A 15676-nucleotide genomic window follows, 5' to 3' on the forward strand; every position below is an offset into this window, starting at 1 on the left:
ATAGTGTTATATGAAAGTATTGAGTGTGTAACTTAACTCACCAACTAAATTCCTAAATAATAAATGCTGAATAATATATATATATATTTTTTAGGCAATCGTCTTTTAACTGGTTCTAGCTGTTTGCAACTCTGGTCCAATGCTAACTTGGAGAAGCCAACTGAAGATGAAAATCCAGATAAAACAGGTCTTAACTTGGGAGACTGGAGATGCATTTGGCATTACAAGTAAGCAATTAATTAGGGGATTAAACTGACAAACCTCTGCCATGTAGTTTTATTATAGATGCATTTAGTTTGTGTAAAACCACACTAACATAAAATGTATTGACTTTTTTTTATTGTGACATGCTTTTTTTAAAAATATATACAGAGGATTCACCATTTCCCATGTTCTACAGATTTTTTTTTTTAAACTTGTTGAATAAAACATTTATGAAATGTGTAAGGCCTATATGAAGATCATTCAATAGAACTTGCTAAATTATACAAAAAGAAAAAGACAGAGATACTTTTAATGCTTTTGAATGAAAATTTTTCTGTTGTGAAGAGGTATATTTTTCCCAAAGTAATATATATATTGGACATAATTTTTGTCAAAATCCCATTGGAATTTCTAGTTTTGAGCATAGTGCTGAAGTTCATTTAAAAGGTCAGGTATGGAAAAATTCTGAGAGAAAACAAAGAACAAAGATATTAGCATAGGAAAATGAATTCTAAAGCTACAACTGATCAAGCAGTTTGTCATTGGTATAAGAACAGACAGATTAGGGTTCAGAATTAGGCCCAGTTATATGTGGAGGTTTAATATTTAAGGTGGCATTTTACATGAGTGGGACAAACTTGCTGGTATAAGAACAGACAGATTAGGGTTCAGAATTAGGCCCAGTTATATGTGGAGGTTTAATATTTAAGGTGGCATTTTACATGAGTGGGACAAACTTGCTAGCTTTATGGAAGAGAAATGAAGTTAGAGTCTGTTTCATATCTGACACCAAAATAAAGGTCAAAGGAAGAACAAATTGAATTTCTATATAATGAAACAAATATTAGAAGAAAACAGGTGAATTTTTATATTTCAGAGCTACAATGTCCAGTATGGTACCAACAAGCCACATATCCCTGTTGAGCACTTGAAATGTAGCTAGCCTGAAATGAGATGTGCTGTAGATATAAAATTCATACTGGATTTCAAAAACTTAGCACAAAGAAAAGAATGTAAATTATCCTATCAATTTTTTATTGATTACATGTTGAAATGATATTTTTGCTATATTAGTTTTAATAAAATATAATTAATTTCACCTGTTTTTACTTTTTTAAATGTGGCTACTAGGAAATTTTAAGTCACATATATGGCTAACATTTGTCATTTATGTTTTATTGCTATGGGATGAAAAGTATTGCTTTAGACTTAGGTAAAGACTTTCTAAGTATGATACCAAAACTTGAAACTGAAAGGAAAGGAAAGGAAAGGAAAAGAAAGGAAAAAATTGATTGTTGCCCTGGCTAGTGTTGCTAAATGGTTAGTGTTGCTGGTGAATGTCTCAGGTTAGATTCCTGGTAAAGGGCACATACCTGGGTTGCAGGTTTGATCCTCGGCCAGGATTGGGGCACATTTGAGATAGCTCTCACATAAATTTTTCTCTTTCACTTGCTCTCTCTTTCTCTTCTCCCTCCCTCTCTTCCACTCTCTCTAAAAAAAATCAATGGAAAAAATATTTTCGGATGAGGATTACAAAAAAAAATTCTGTAAATAAGAAGGACCCTAAGGAAAAGAAATAAAAACTTGAGAGAGAAAATATTTGCAATTTTGGGATAATCCCTTTTTTAAAACGAGGTCTAAAAAATTAATTAGAAAAGAACAGATATCTTAATAGTGAACAGAAATGGACAGTGAGGAGAACAATTTTAAACCGCAGTACTTATGACTAATAAACATATTAATGGTTGATTAATCTCACTTGAAATCAAGAAATGTGAAATATCCAAAAAGAGGATGAATAGTGGCTATTACTAGTAAGTGTTTGGAAAAACAACTACTTTTTTTTTTTTAATTAAATCTTTATTGTTCAGATTATTATAGTTGTTCCTCTTTTTCCCCCCCATAGCTCCCCTCCACCCAGTTCCCCCCCCCGCCCCCCCCTACTCCCCCCCCCCCCCCCCGCTGTCCTCATCCATAGGTGCATGATTTTTGTCCAGTCTCTACCTGCATCCCCCACACCCCTTTCCCCCCAAAGAATAGTCAGTCCATTCCCTTTCTATGCCCCTGATTCTGTTATAATCACCAGTTTATTCTGTTCATCAGATTATTTATTCACTTGATTTTTAGATTCACTTGTTGATAGATGTGTATTTGGTGTTCATAATTTGTATCTTTACCTTTTTCTTCTTCTTCCTCTTCTTAAAGGATACCTTTCAGCATTTCATATAATACTGGTTTGGTGGTGATGAACTCCTTTAGCTTTTTCTTATCTGTGTAGCTCTTTATCTGACCTTCAATTCTGAATGATAGCTTTGCTGGGTAAAATAATCTTTGCTGGGTAGGTTCTTGCTATTCATCTCTTTAAATATTTCTTGCCACTCCCTTCTGGCCTGCATAGTTTCTGTTGAGAAATCAGCTGACAGTTGTATGTGTACTCCCTTGTAGGTAACTGACTTTTTTTCTCTTGCTGCTTTTAAGATTCTCTCTTTGTCTTTTGCTCTTGGCATTTTAATGATGATGTGTCTTGGTGTGGTCCTCTTTGGATTCCTCTTCTTTGGGGTTCTCTGCGCTTCCTGGACCTGTAAGTCTATTTCTTTCACCAGGCAGGGGGAGTTTTCTGTCATTATTTCTTCAAATAGGTTTTCAATATCTTGCTCTCTCTCTTCTTCTGGCACCCCTATAATTTGGATGTTGGTATGCTTGAAGCTGTCCCAGAGGCTCCTTACACTATCTTCGTATTTTTGGATTCTTTTTTCATTTTGTTTTTCTGGTTGGGTGTTTTTTGCTTCTTCGTATTTCAAATCTTTGACTTGATTCTTGGGATCCTCTAGTCTGCTGTTGGGAGTCTGTATAATATCCTCTATTTCAGTCAGTGTATGCTTAATTTCTAGTTGGTCCTTTTTCATAACCTTGAGGGTCTCACTAAATTTATCGGTGGTTTCTAGAAAATTCTTGAAAAACCTTATGTTTCATTTTGAACTCTATATCCAGTCATTTTCTTTCCTCCATTTCTGTCATTTGTGACCTGTTTCTTTGCCTCTGCATTTTTTATGCTTCTCTCTGTGGGTAGAGTGGCTTTCTGTGTTAGGTGTCCTATAGGGCCCAGTGGCTCAGCCTCCCCAATTACCTGAGGTGAACACTCTTGGTACACCCCTTTGTTGGCTGTGTGCACATTCTTGTAGTTAAGTCTTGATTGTTGTAGGTATCACTGGGAGGAATTGACCTCCAGGCCAATTGGCTGTGAGAATCAGCTGTGTCTACAGTGGGAGAACTTCTGTGCTGAAGACACCCTTCTGGGGCAAGACTTGCTTCAGTGGGGCTTTGGTGCTCACTGAGTCTGCCCCCTGAGTGTGTCCCTTATGGATCTGAGGAGTTTTAATCTGGATGGTCCTCCTCTGACCACTGGGTACACTGGCTCTTGGATCTCTAAGGAGGTGCTAATTTAGCCTCTGCCTGAGGCTACCCAGCAGGAGCTACAAAGAGATCTGCAAATTCCCCTTCCTTGTTTGGGGTTTGGAGGTGCCCAGATGAGGCCCAGCTGTGAAGCAGTGCAAGCTGCTGTGGGGCCTTGGGTCTTCTCTTGGAAGTTTTGGGTCTGTCTGGCCCAGCTGCAGTTTGTTAGGTAATTTTCAGATTGCAAAGGGCCAGGGCATTCATATGCAAAAGCCTCTGCTGCAGCTTGGGTGGGATGGGGTCTCAGCGAATCAACAGGGCGGAGCAAACAGCTATGGCTGATCCTCAGCCCTGCCCTAAGAGGCCCCATGTCTCATTGTCCCGTGGTAATCGCTGCAAGCACCTCTGAGAGAAAGCCACCCTCAAGTTCCGTCCGCTGCCAGACAGTCAAATTTCTCCTCGTATGAGTCTGGGTCCCCAGAGACTCGCCCGGAACTGGAGTTCAGAGCAGTTGGGAGCTTGAGACTCCCTCCCGATTGAAAAAGACAACCGTGTCCTCAGTTGCCAGCCCTTTCCACGTGCGCCTCTGTACCTCTGCACTTTACTTCTGCACCTCCTCTGAGTCTCAGTGCTTTTTTCTTTCCTTCTAGTTGTAGCATTTCCACTCAGCCAGCCTTCCTGTGCTTCTGGATGATGTTCATTTTGTCTTTTAGTTGTATTTTTGAAGTTGTTGTGGGAGGGAGCAATTTCCGGTATTTACCTATGCCGCCATCTTGGTTTTCTCCTAGTTGCAGATCAACAGCTACTTTTTTATACTGTTAAGAAGGGAGTGCAATTAGTATTATCTTTCTAGAGAACAACTTGGAAATATGAATTAGCAGGCTTAGTTTTTTTTCATACTTTTAATAGCAATTTTAAATTTTATTCATTAATTCAACAAATATTTGTTGAGTGCTTATCATGTTCCAGGCAGTGTAAAAGTGCTTGAAATAGAGCAGTGAACAGATTGGGGAAGATAGGCAATAACCAGTAAACTGGTTTGTCAGGATGTTAAATGCCATTCTTCCTGAGTCAGTGTTATTTGAGGCAATAATAGGATATATATGAGATACCAAAATGAGAGTAATGCATCCCTCCTATATATGGAATTTACCAAGGATATTTCAAAGGAGCTGGTTCCATGTATTTTGTACCCCTCAGCTAGATCATAGGTATTAAAAAGGCTTACCATGTGAAAAGGGAATAGGATTTTGCAAAGATAGTTCTTTGGAAAGAGCTATGGCTTTGTTTTGGACTCCTTTCTTTAGAAAATTGGGAAGAGGGGAGCAGCAAAGTGTTCTGTTGCCTTCACTGCAGATCTAGTAAGGGGTTTCCGTTGGGTTAAACTGAGAATGTATTATTTGTGAGAGGGGAATAATTTTAAGTTAAATCAAGATTATACAGTAATAACTTGGGCTAGACCAGGGGTGGGCAAACTTTTTGACTCGAGGGCCACAATGGGTTCTTAAACTGGACTGGAGGGCCGGAACAAAAGCATGGATGGAGTGTTTGTGTGAACTAATATAAATTCAAAGTAAACATCATTACATAAAAGGGTACGTTCTTTTTTTTTTAGTTTTATTCATTTCAAACGGGCCGGATCCGGCCCGCGGGCCGTAGTTTGCCCACGGCTGGGCTAGACATACTAATTTATTTGAGCTGGTTTATTAAGTAAGCAGAAAAACCATGAAACTAGAAACTGCAAATTTTCATTTAGGATTAACTGAAGATAACACTAACTATACTTAATAGGTCTCCGTAATTTACTAAATATAAGAAAAAAATTAAAACATGTTACACATGTAGATGAAGATCAGTAAGTAGGGTAAGGAGAAGAGGAGTAGAGGTGGCATTTGAGTATAGACCTGGAGGAAGTGAGGCAGTAAGTCATGTGTGCATATCTCTGGGAGAAGACTGTTGTAGGCAGAGGAAACATCCATTGCAAAAACTGCTTCTTAGCTTGTGGGTGAAGTAAAGTGAACAAGGTGAAGAGTGATAGGGGAAATGGTCAAAGTCAGGAGTCCATTTATAGGTTATTGTGAGGCTTTTGCCTTTTCTAAGTGAGTGGGAGGGTATTAGCGTTTTGAGCAGAGGGAGTGTTGAGATCTGATTCCCTTTTAAAAGACTGTTTTAGTTACTCTTTTGAGAAAAGACTAGTGGGGACAAGGTCACAATCATGGATACCAGGCCTTTTTAATAATTTGTCTTAAGGACACCTTTAGGGCTAACCAGATGCATAAAAAATGCATTTGCAAGAATGTTCATCACACCACTTTTTTTTTTTTTCAAAACAGCAAAATGAGAAAACAGCAGTGAATTGTCAAATTATTTAAAATCATTGCAGATAGCTCACTTGGGAAGATTAAAAATGGCAGCAGAGTAAGTGGATGCTGCATGGACACGCTCCCAGGACCAAACTGGAATTACAACTAAAATACAGAAAAATTCCCTGAATAATCAATCAACTGAAGACTCGTTAAAATCATTGCATATATGTGTAATAGAATACCATAAACCAGTAAATTAATGCAGATTTGCACATATTGATACATAAAACTTTTCATAACATTTAAAAATAAATGTTGCATATAAAATTGTAAATTTGACCTCGGTTTTCATACCCTCTTCTACATCCTCCTATAGCAGCGGTTCTCAACCTGTGGGTCGCGACCCCTTTGGCGGTGGAACGATCCTTTTACAGGGTCGCCTAAGACCATCCTGCATATCAGATATTTACATTACCATTCATAACAGTAGCAACATTACAGTTATGAAATAGCAACGAAAATAATTTTATGGTTGGGTCACAACATGAGGAACTGTATTTAAAGGGCCAGAAGGTTGAGAACCACTGTCCTATAGGAAGTAGATAAGGGAGAGTGGACAGAAGCATCTGGAATTCTTTGTATTAAAATGTTAAGAGTGGTGTCGTAGCTGGTTTGGCTCAATGGATAGAGCATTGGCCTGCGGACTGAAAGTCCCAGGTTGGATTCCAGCCAAGGGCACATGCCTGGGTTGCGGGCTTGATCCCCAGTAGGGGACGTGTTGGAGGCAGTCACTCAATGATTCTCTCTTATCATTGATGTTTCTATCTCTTTCTCCCTCTCCTTTCCTCTCTAAAATCAATAAAATGTATTTTAAAATAAAATAAAAATGTTGAGTGGTTTTCTTTGAAACTATAGATTTCATTTTCTTATCCGTCTGTATCAATATTTTCTATTATGTATTTATTGCATTTAAAATGAGGAAAAAGTTATTTGTGCTGAGTTATGACAGAAGTCATCTTTATCCTGCTTTACAAATAATTTTAGGATGAATTTAAGCATGAACTTGGTTAAGAAAAGGAAAGCGAAGATAGTTAGAAGTGTCTTGGGATCAGCATATGTGGGTAGCCAGAAGGGAAGGCCATGAAGGGAAATGAGCCAAAGCTCCTTGGAGAAGAAAAACTAGTACTTACCAAGTATACAGGTGAAGCTGGCAGGCTGAGTTTATGATGGCCATTAACCCACACATAATCTTTAATTAGTCAAATGCTGCCTTCAGGCAGAATTCATCTTAAAATACTGATTTGTCCCTGAAAATGTATTGTGGAATATAGATTATCTGTGGCTCTGGATATTAGATTCCAGATTAAAAATAAAATCATTCTTTCACATTCTGAGGGAATGAGAGCTATGACTCTGGTCTTAAGTTTTATTTATTTTTTAATAACCAAGGATGTATTTATTGATTTTTTAAATTAAATTTAATTTAATTTTTTTTAGAAAGAAGGGAGAGAGAGAAACATTGATGTGAGAGAGAAACATTGATCCATCGCCTCCCATATGCTCCCTGACTGGGGATTGAACCCAAAACCTATGTATGTGCCCTGACCAAGAATTGAACCTGAAACTTTTTGGTGTACTGGACAATGCTCCAACCAACTGAGCCACACTGACCAAGGCTGGTCTTAAGTTTTAAAGACTGACATGTCATTCCTTGTATGATTCTTATGTATGGATATTTAGACATAAAAATAATCTCTATATTTAATGTAAAGTTTTATATTTTAAAATTTATATTTAAGAGTTATACTTAAAAGTGAGTGTGTAACTTGTGTTATTAGAAAGTTTTATTATTTGAAGAAATTGCTGAGTGAGTATAGTTTAGTGGAGTAATACTGCATTATTTCTTACTTATTTTTCCTTGATAATTGTTCTTTGTTTAATTTACAGAACTGCTTCTCAAATTCATTTAATGAAATTTTCACCAGATGGAGAATTTTTTGCCACCGCTGGGAAGGTAATTTATGAAACTGCTATTGCCAAATTGTGTTTATGGTTTATTTTGAAACTTCATATAAACATTAATCGGCTTTATTCTTACTTAAGTTGAAAATATTTTCTGTTTAAAATGTTAATAGCAAAAATTGGCTCAATGTTATTGTGTTAAAAGGTAGTATAGTATAATTGAAACAGCATAGACTTAAAAGTAATCTGGTTATAAATCTACCATTTACCAACTTTTTGATATTCAGTAAGTAGTTAATCTCTTTGAGCCTTGGTTTTCTCATGTGTAAACTGAGGATAATAATACCTCCTTCACGTCATTCATCATAGGATTAATTTAGACAGTATATGTAAAGTGACTGGCATAGTGTCCTGCATGTAGTATACTGTCTATAAACTGTTGCTACTATTTATATTATCTTTAAGCTGACATATATAAACTGTATTTAAGCTATAAGAATTTACAGACTTTCCAGAAGGATATATGTAATCATTTTCTTTGTTACTATCTATTGATTTCAGAATAATGTATTTCTTTGAAATGATTTTATTTTTAATTATTGGTTTACAGAGCAGTTAATGCACAGTTGAAGTTGTTGTTCTGAAGTTATTCTCATTGCTCAAAGCCTTCTGAAAATTAAGAATGTGAGATACTCTAAATCTTCAGTGGGTTTTAAAAAAATATGTTTTTATTGATTTCCAGAGAGATGAAGGGAGAGAGAGAGAGATGGAAACATCAATCGATTGGCTGTCTCCTACATGCCCCCTATGGGGAATTGAGCCGGCAACACCAGGCATGTGCCCTAACTGGGAATCTAACCGTGACCTCCTGGGTCATGGGTTGAGGCTCAACCACTAAGCCACATTGACTGGGCCTCAGTGAGGTTTTCTTAGAAGTGGAGCTGTTTATTCAGGTTGACATTACAGGTGGGAATGTAATTACAGCTTAAGAGTAAAACATGGTGTGTTTTAGTCTCCCTTGTTCTTCTCTTACATCCAAAATTAGGAGATGTAATTTTGATTTGACTTAGATTATTTAATATAGTAGTAGTTGTTAACTACTTCTTATCATCTTCAACATTTTCTTTGAACATTCATATGATATTTCATGAAAACTGTCCTTTGTTTTCAGATATTATTAGTCTTTTTAAGTTTGTCAGTAGTAATGTTTTCTTATTTGATACTTGGCTAAATGGAAAAAGTGCCCTTAACTTCATCTTTCAGTTTTCTGAATGACTGTTTTTCATAGTATATAGTAACTAGAATTTTCCTTGAACCAACCCTTGCTAAATACACACATTCACGCACCTTAATTCTCAAAGCATAGTTAAGGAATGCTAATAGAAAAGTGTCAAAATCAGAGATTTTCTACATAGTTCATCTATGCACAACCCCTTTCCCCATTTTTAAGTTGCTGTGATTGAGGAGAAAAACCTTACTTTTGCTATTTCACTTAATCTTTAATTTTGATGTGGATGTTTTTCTGTTTGTTTTTTTTTCCTCTCTTAGGATGACTGTCTTTTAAAGGTATGGTATAATGTAGAAAACTGGCGGACAACTGTTACGTCTCCAGATAAAAGTTCAGAAAAACAATCCCAAGGAGAAATTGACTTTTCTTTTGTATATCTGGCCCATCCTCGAGCTGTAAATGGATTTTCCTGGCGTAAGACAAGTAAATACATGCCTAGGTCAGTGTCTTAGTAATATTTCCCATGTATTAAGAGAACATCATCTTTGTGACTTTGATTACTTTTCTTATTTTGAGAACCCATAGGTATAGGACTTTGCCTATGAAGATTCAAGTAATATTACATGGTCCCTGGCTTGTAGCCCTCTGGCCATGAGGCAGTTAAGAGGAGAGCCATGTGAAAGGATAATATACTTCCATTTTAGATGTTTTTAAGTGACAGAGTTGTGCATCTTTTTCTTCTCTGTCTTATGTATCTAATTCTTTTATCCCATAATCATTCTTCATATTGTTGTTTGCTTGGAACTTTTCACATTTTACTCCCTTGTCGTCTTCTTTCTATGTGTATTTCCTCTGGTTAAAAAAAAATACCCCAGTGAAAATAGCTGTCATTGCAACTGTGAACTTTTTTTATTTTTTAAATTTCAGAGTGAGGAAGGAAGAGGGAGAGAGGGATAGAAACATCAATGATGAGAGAGAGAGAGAGAAAATCATTGATTGACTGCCTCCTGCAGCCCCCCACTGGGGATTTAGCCTGTAACCTGGGCATGTGCTGTGACCAGGAGTCGAACCTTGACCTCCTGGTTCATGGATCGACGCTCAACCACTGACTTATACCTTTTAGAAGTATCTGAAGATAACATCATTTCAGAGGCTGATTTCTTCTGCTATATCCCAAGTTTTCATTCACTAATGTTAGACTACCAGCGTACTGAAAAAGAGGCTTATATAGTATCGTGTCTTTTTTTTTTTTTTTTAAATGTATTTTATTGATTTTTCACAGAGAGGAAGGGAGAGAGATAGAGAGTTAGAAACATCGATGAGAGAGAAACATCAATCAGCTGCCTCCTGCACATCCCCCACTGGGGACACGCCCGCAACCCAGGTACATGCCCTTGACCGGAATCGAACCTGGGACCCCCCCAGTCCGCAGGCCGACGCTCTATCCACTGAGCCAAACCGGTTTCGGCAATATAGTATCGTGTCTTTTTTTTTTTTTTTTTTAAATATATTTTATTGATTTTTTACAGAGAGGAAGGGAGAGAGATAGAGAGTTAGAAACATCGATGAGAGAGAAACATCGACCAGCTGCCTCCTGCACATCCCCCACTGGGGATATGCCCGCAACCCAGGCACATGCCCTCGACCGGAATCGAACCCGGGACCCTTCAGTCCGCAGGCCGACGCTCTATCCACTGAGCCAAACCGGTCTCGGCTAGTATCGTGTCTTTTAAGAGAGGACAGGTACATCTGCTCCTGACCAAGTTCACTCAGTATTGGCAAAAATGGTCACAGTGGAGACAAGGCCAGATAGATGCCTTACACTGGGCCATTACAAATGCCTGATAACAGTAATAAGGCATACCAGTTTTTTGTTTGGTTGTTTTTTTACTCCCTGGGTTCATTTTATCTCTTGCCAACTAAGATTTGAAGCACAGGGAACTGTGATCTAGAACTGGAATTTTCTGTTTGTTATGGCATCTTTTAGAGGTCTCCAGAATTTTACTCTTGGATCCATGTGACTTAAGAATCAGCTTATCTCCCTGTGCTCTCTCAGTTTTCACTTTTGTTTTACCAATTGCCTACTGCCTGCAGATATACATAGTGGGAAGGCTGACCCTTTCTCAGGAGAAAGCGATCCCATCAAAGACCATTGTTCTTTTTAATATGGCATCTTCACTGAGCAAGTGATATAGGTGGTTTGTTTTTCACATAAAATTAAGATGCTCAACCAGCCCTAGCCTGTTTCCCAGTGATTAGAGCAGGGGTGGGCAAACTTTTTGACTCAAGGGCCACAATGGGTTCTTAAACTGGACCGGAGGGCCGGAACAAAAGCATGGATGGAGTGTTTGTGTGAACTAATATAAATTCAAAGTAAACATCATTACATAAAAGGGTACGGTCATTTTTTTTTTTAGTTTTATTCATTTCAAACGGGCCGGATCCGGCCCGCGGGCCGTAGTTTGCCCACGGCTGGATTAGAGCAACAGTCTGAAGGGTGAAGAGTTCTGCGGTGCAGGTTTGATCCCCAGCCCTGCTCAGAGCATATGTGGGAGACAACCAATTGATGTGTCTCTCTCACATTGATATTTCTCTCTCTCTCTCCCCCCAAAAATCAATGGAAAAATACAGGGTGAGGATTAAATTAAGAAAAAGAGATGCTTGACCAAATGATAATACATTATGTAAGGGACTGTTGGTTTGAGAAAGAATAATGGAGAAGTGTTTGAATGAGCATCTTTACTAATTAAAAACTGACGAATGTAGGACAGGTTGGGAGATTTGTTTATATCCTCCAGAAACCTTCAAAAGTTGGTTTAGATGACAGTTTCAAACTATCTTAGCCTATTGTTACACCCATCACATGGTTGCCTTCTATAAGCTTACACCTTTTTTATTTTTTATCTTCAATGATATGCCATTGAAGAAAAATAAGATACCCAGATGAAGATGTGAGGAAGGAAGGTTTTGCCAGAGAAATGCCTCAAGTAGATCAGAATATTTCTTATATGTTAGCTGTTCACACTGACTGTAGGCCTAGTATCCTAAGGAAAGTCAGCTGGGACACCCACATTCCAGGGTCAAAGCCCTCTCCATGCTTCTGAGTTGTACACCTTTCTTTATTACTTCGTTGCCCTTACCTAAATTCTTATACTTCTTCTGGTTATTGTCTATTCAGCCCTTTAGTCTCCTACCTTCTGCTTTTCCTTGGTAAGCCTTTCCATTCTGCCCTTTACTAATGGGCACTATGAACCTTGAACTTTCTATATATTTCCTTTTGATGTATTTCCTTCTGTTTCTGTTTTCTTACTTTTAGTTTCATTGCCACTGCCTGTGTGTGTGAATGTACAAGAGAAAACCAAGAGGGAAGGGGGGAGGGGTGGGAAAAGGGCAGAGTGGACTAGAGAAAAAAGAGGGAGAAAAAATGAAGGAGGGAGAGGCATGAGGATAGAGAAAGGAGAAACAAACAGGGCTTGGAAAGGAACGAAGGAAGGGCTCTAAGAAGTGGAGAGAAGTGAAGGGACAGGAGAAAGAGGGTAGCCTGGAGAGGAGGAGAAGCTGAGAATTGAGGGAGAGAAGCCCAGGGAGTAGCTGGATAAGGAAGAAAAGGGAGTAGACAAGGGAAGGAAGGGGGAGGAAGGAGAGCGGTGAGAGAACATAGAAGGAAAGCTGAAGGAAATAGCAATCAGAATAAAACATGCTGTTCTCTCTTTTCTTCCCCTTTGCTATTCTTTTTAAATCAGGTTTAACAAAGTGACTGCTACAGAATATTTTTATTTCCTTTTTTAAAAATTTGACTTACTGAATTACCTGATAGAAGCCTTCTACTTATTGCTCATTTTATAATCAAATGTATTTAAATATGTATTTTAATAAAACTATAATACTACAGGATATTGTGCCTTCTTTTTTTCTAAATTTGCAGAGTGTCCTGATAGGAGGTAGTCTTTGTGAATAGAATTTCAACCTTGAACTCTTAATGCTTATGAGTCTTATTAATATATGTGCAGTTGGTTTTGATTTTATTTTGTGGGGTGGCAAGATAGTCAATTCACTGAAAATCACGAATGACTACGGAAGCAGGTGGCTGTACTTATTATATCATGGATTTTCTATTCTTTCTATTCACTATTTTGGCATATGTGTTAGGCAAGGAGAGAATAAATATACTAGTTAATGTAGCCTGTTAGGGACCAGTGTACATGTGCCTGTACAGGAAGTAAAAGCGAAGCATTACGAAATAATTCAAATAACCATCCACTGAATAAATCAGAAAATTTTAATAGATGTGGGTTGTTGTTTCTTTAAAAAATATTAACCGAGGGATTGTGGCATGATCTCAGTCTTTATTCTTCAGCAGTAAGAAAAATCTTAGATGGCTGAAACAAGAACTATCTAATTCTAGGCAGGAATGAAATAGGTTAGCAAGCATTTGATGTGGTGAAACCACATACCCACTCAATTGTAGTGGTTTTGATTAAATACATTGTATAAATGTATATTGATATTTTCTTCATCAGTACCTTAGTTCTGTGCATTTTAGAAATACTGTAGCATTTTAGAAATATTGTAGAATGTGATATTATGTAAAATTTATATTTTTGCCTCTAATATGTTTTTATTCCTTAGGGCTTCTGTATGCAATGTACTGTTGACTTGCTGCAAAGATAATGTATGTCGTCTTTGGGTAGAGACATTTTTACCAAATGACTGTTTACTTTATGGAGGTGACAGCAATCATTGGACTGAACCACTTAATTTAACAAATAAGTTTGAGAGAAATGCTTCCAGTAAAGAACGAGTTCAAAACACTTTAGATGTGAGTGTTTTTGTTAAATGTTATTTCCTACAAGTTTTAAAACTTTTTGTACATTGCCTTTTTTATAACATTTATCCTAATTAATATTCAAAGTCACGTGGAGAGTTATAAAAAATACATATGTCTTAAGAATATCTCAAAAATTTTCAGTTTTATTTGGTTTAAAAGGATTTTGTCTGGAGCAAAAAAAATACTTATAATTATGAAGTTAATCTTAGGTTAACTGATGATAACAAAAGGATGCTTGCACTTGTCTTAGCTAAAATAACATAAAGTAAATTAAAATCTGAGAAAGCAAAGGTGGGATTGTAAGAATTTTTTATTTATTATTTCTTTAGAGCTTGGGGTGTTTTGTCCTGTCTTAATTACAGGAATGATTAGAGGAGTTTGTCAGATTTTGTTCTACAGTTGTTATCTTTAGAACCCCTCAGAACTTGGAGTATTTATTTTACTAAGTGGTGTAGAAAGTAAAAGTTAATTTTTGATGTTTGTACTAATCAAACACTGACTAGTAATACAGATTCTTTTTATTATTTTCTTAATATTGAAAACAGGAAGTGATCTAAAAATGATTTATCTTTGAATGCTTTGTATGATTATGAAACAAATATTTTTTCAAATTAGTATAGTATTCTAATGGCTCAGAATATTATGAAATATATATGCATGGAGACTCAACAACTAAAAATCCGGAGATTCTTGTCTACTTCTAGATCTTGGGTTCTATATAAACTATTTTATCATCTGAAAGATGAGAATAAAAATATTTTCAGTGTCTGCCTTATGGGTAAAATGAGATAATCTCTGAAAATGCTTTGTAAATCTTATATAATAAAAGGCTAATATGAAAATAGACTGAATAGCAGAACAACCAAACAACCAGTTGCTATGATGTGTGCTGACCACCAGGGGGCACACGTGGAATATGGCGGGCATTGGCTGCGGCAGGATGGTGGAGCAGATGAGTGGGGGCAACAGACCAAGGTGGGGCACTGGTCGCTGTCATCGGGGCAAGCCTCTGGTGGTTATTGAAAATTCTTTGCTCCTGTGCACGGTGGTCTCGCCCGATGCTCACACCTGCTTCCAGTGCTGGACCTGCTTTCACCTGCTGCTGGCACCTGTTGCCAGCACTGGCACAGATCGCCCGGCACCAGCACCAATTGCTCGGTGTGATCAGCAGGTGCGAGTGGCAGCTGCCGGCCCTGATCACCCCTCAGGGCTTCTCCACCTACCCCTGGTCCTGAGGGGTGATCGGGGCCTGCAGCCACCTCTCACACCCACTGTCTGCACTGGAGCCACCGCTCACACCTACTGCTGGTGCTGGCCCAAATTGCTCTGCATTATCAGCAGGTACAAGCGGGGCTGATGCTGTCAGTGTGTGGGAGTGGCGGTGGCGAGAGCAGAGCTGCTGGCAGATAAGAGGCTAGGGGCTAAGGTGGGAGGGGCCAGGCGGGGGCACAGAGGATGGGCTAAGACCTGCCCTTGTGCCCAGTGCAGCCTCACAGCCCATTGTTCTTTTCAAGGTGCACAAATTTGTGCACTGGGCCCCTAGTTGTGAAATAAAACCCTAATTTATTATGGTGATATTATCCAATGCTTTTTGGTCATAGGGAGTAAGCTGTGGATACAAAGAAAACAGTGTACATAGAGACATCATTGTCCACAGACACGTTATTGTAAACTTTTCTTTTAAGTTTGGGAAATTACTTATAAGAAAATAAACCAAATAAAAATTGCAATGTATATGTAATAATTAAGAGTCAG

General features: G+C 37.9%; 1 protein-coding gene across 2 annotated transcripts in view; it reads left to right on the forward strand.

The window, feature by feature from the left end:
- DMXL1 (Dmx like 1) overlaps positions 1–15676 on the forward strand; it is a 159458-nt gene that overhangs the window by 36935 nt on the left and 106847 nt on the right. For both annotated transcript variants that reach the window (XM_081088668.1, XM_081088669.1), the window contains exons 5-8: positions 95–227; positions 7851–7917; positions 9414–9592; positions 13723–13912. In XM_081088668.1, the coding sequence (XP_080944794.1) occupies positions 95–227; positions 7851–7917; positions 9414–9592; positions 13723–13912 (569 nt within the window). The remainder of the gene's footprint in view (positions 1–94; positions 228–7850; positions 7918–9413; positions 9593–13722; positions 13913–15676) is intronic.

This window comes from Myotis nattereri (assembly GCF_964212035.1).
Source record: "Myotis nattereri genome assembly, chromosome: 4".
NCBI classification, from domain to species: Eukaryota; Metazoa; Chordata; class Mammalia; order Chiroptera; family Vespertilionidae; genus Myotis; species Myotis nattereri.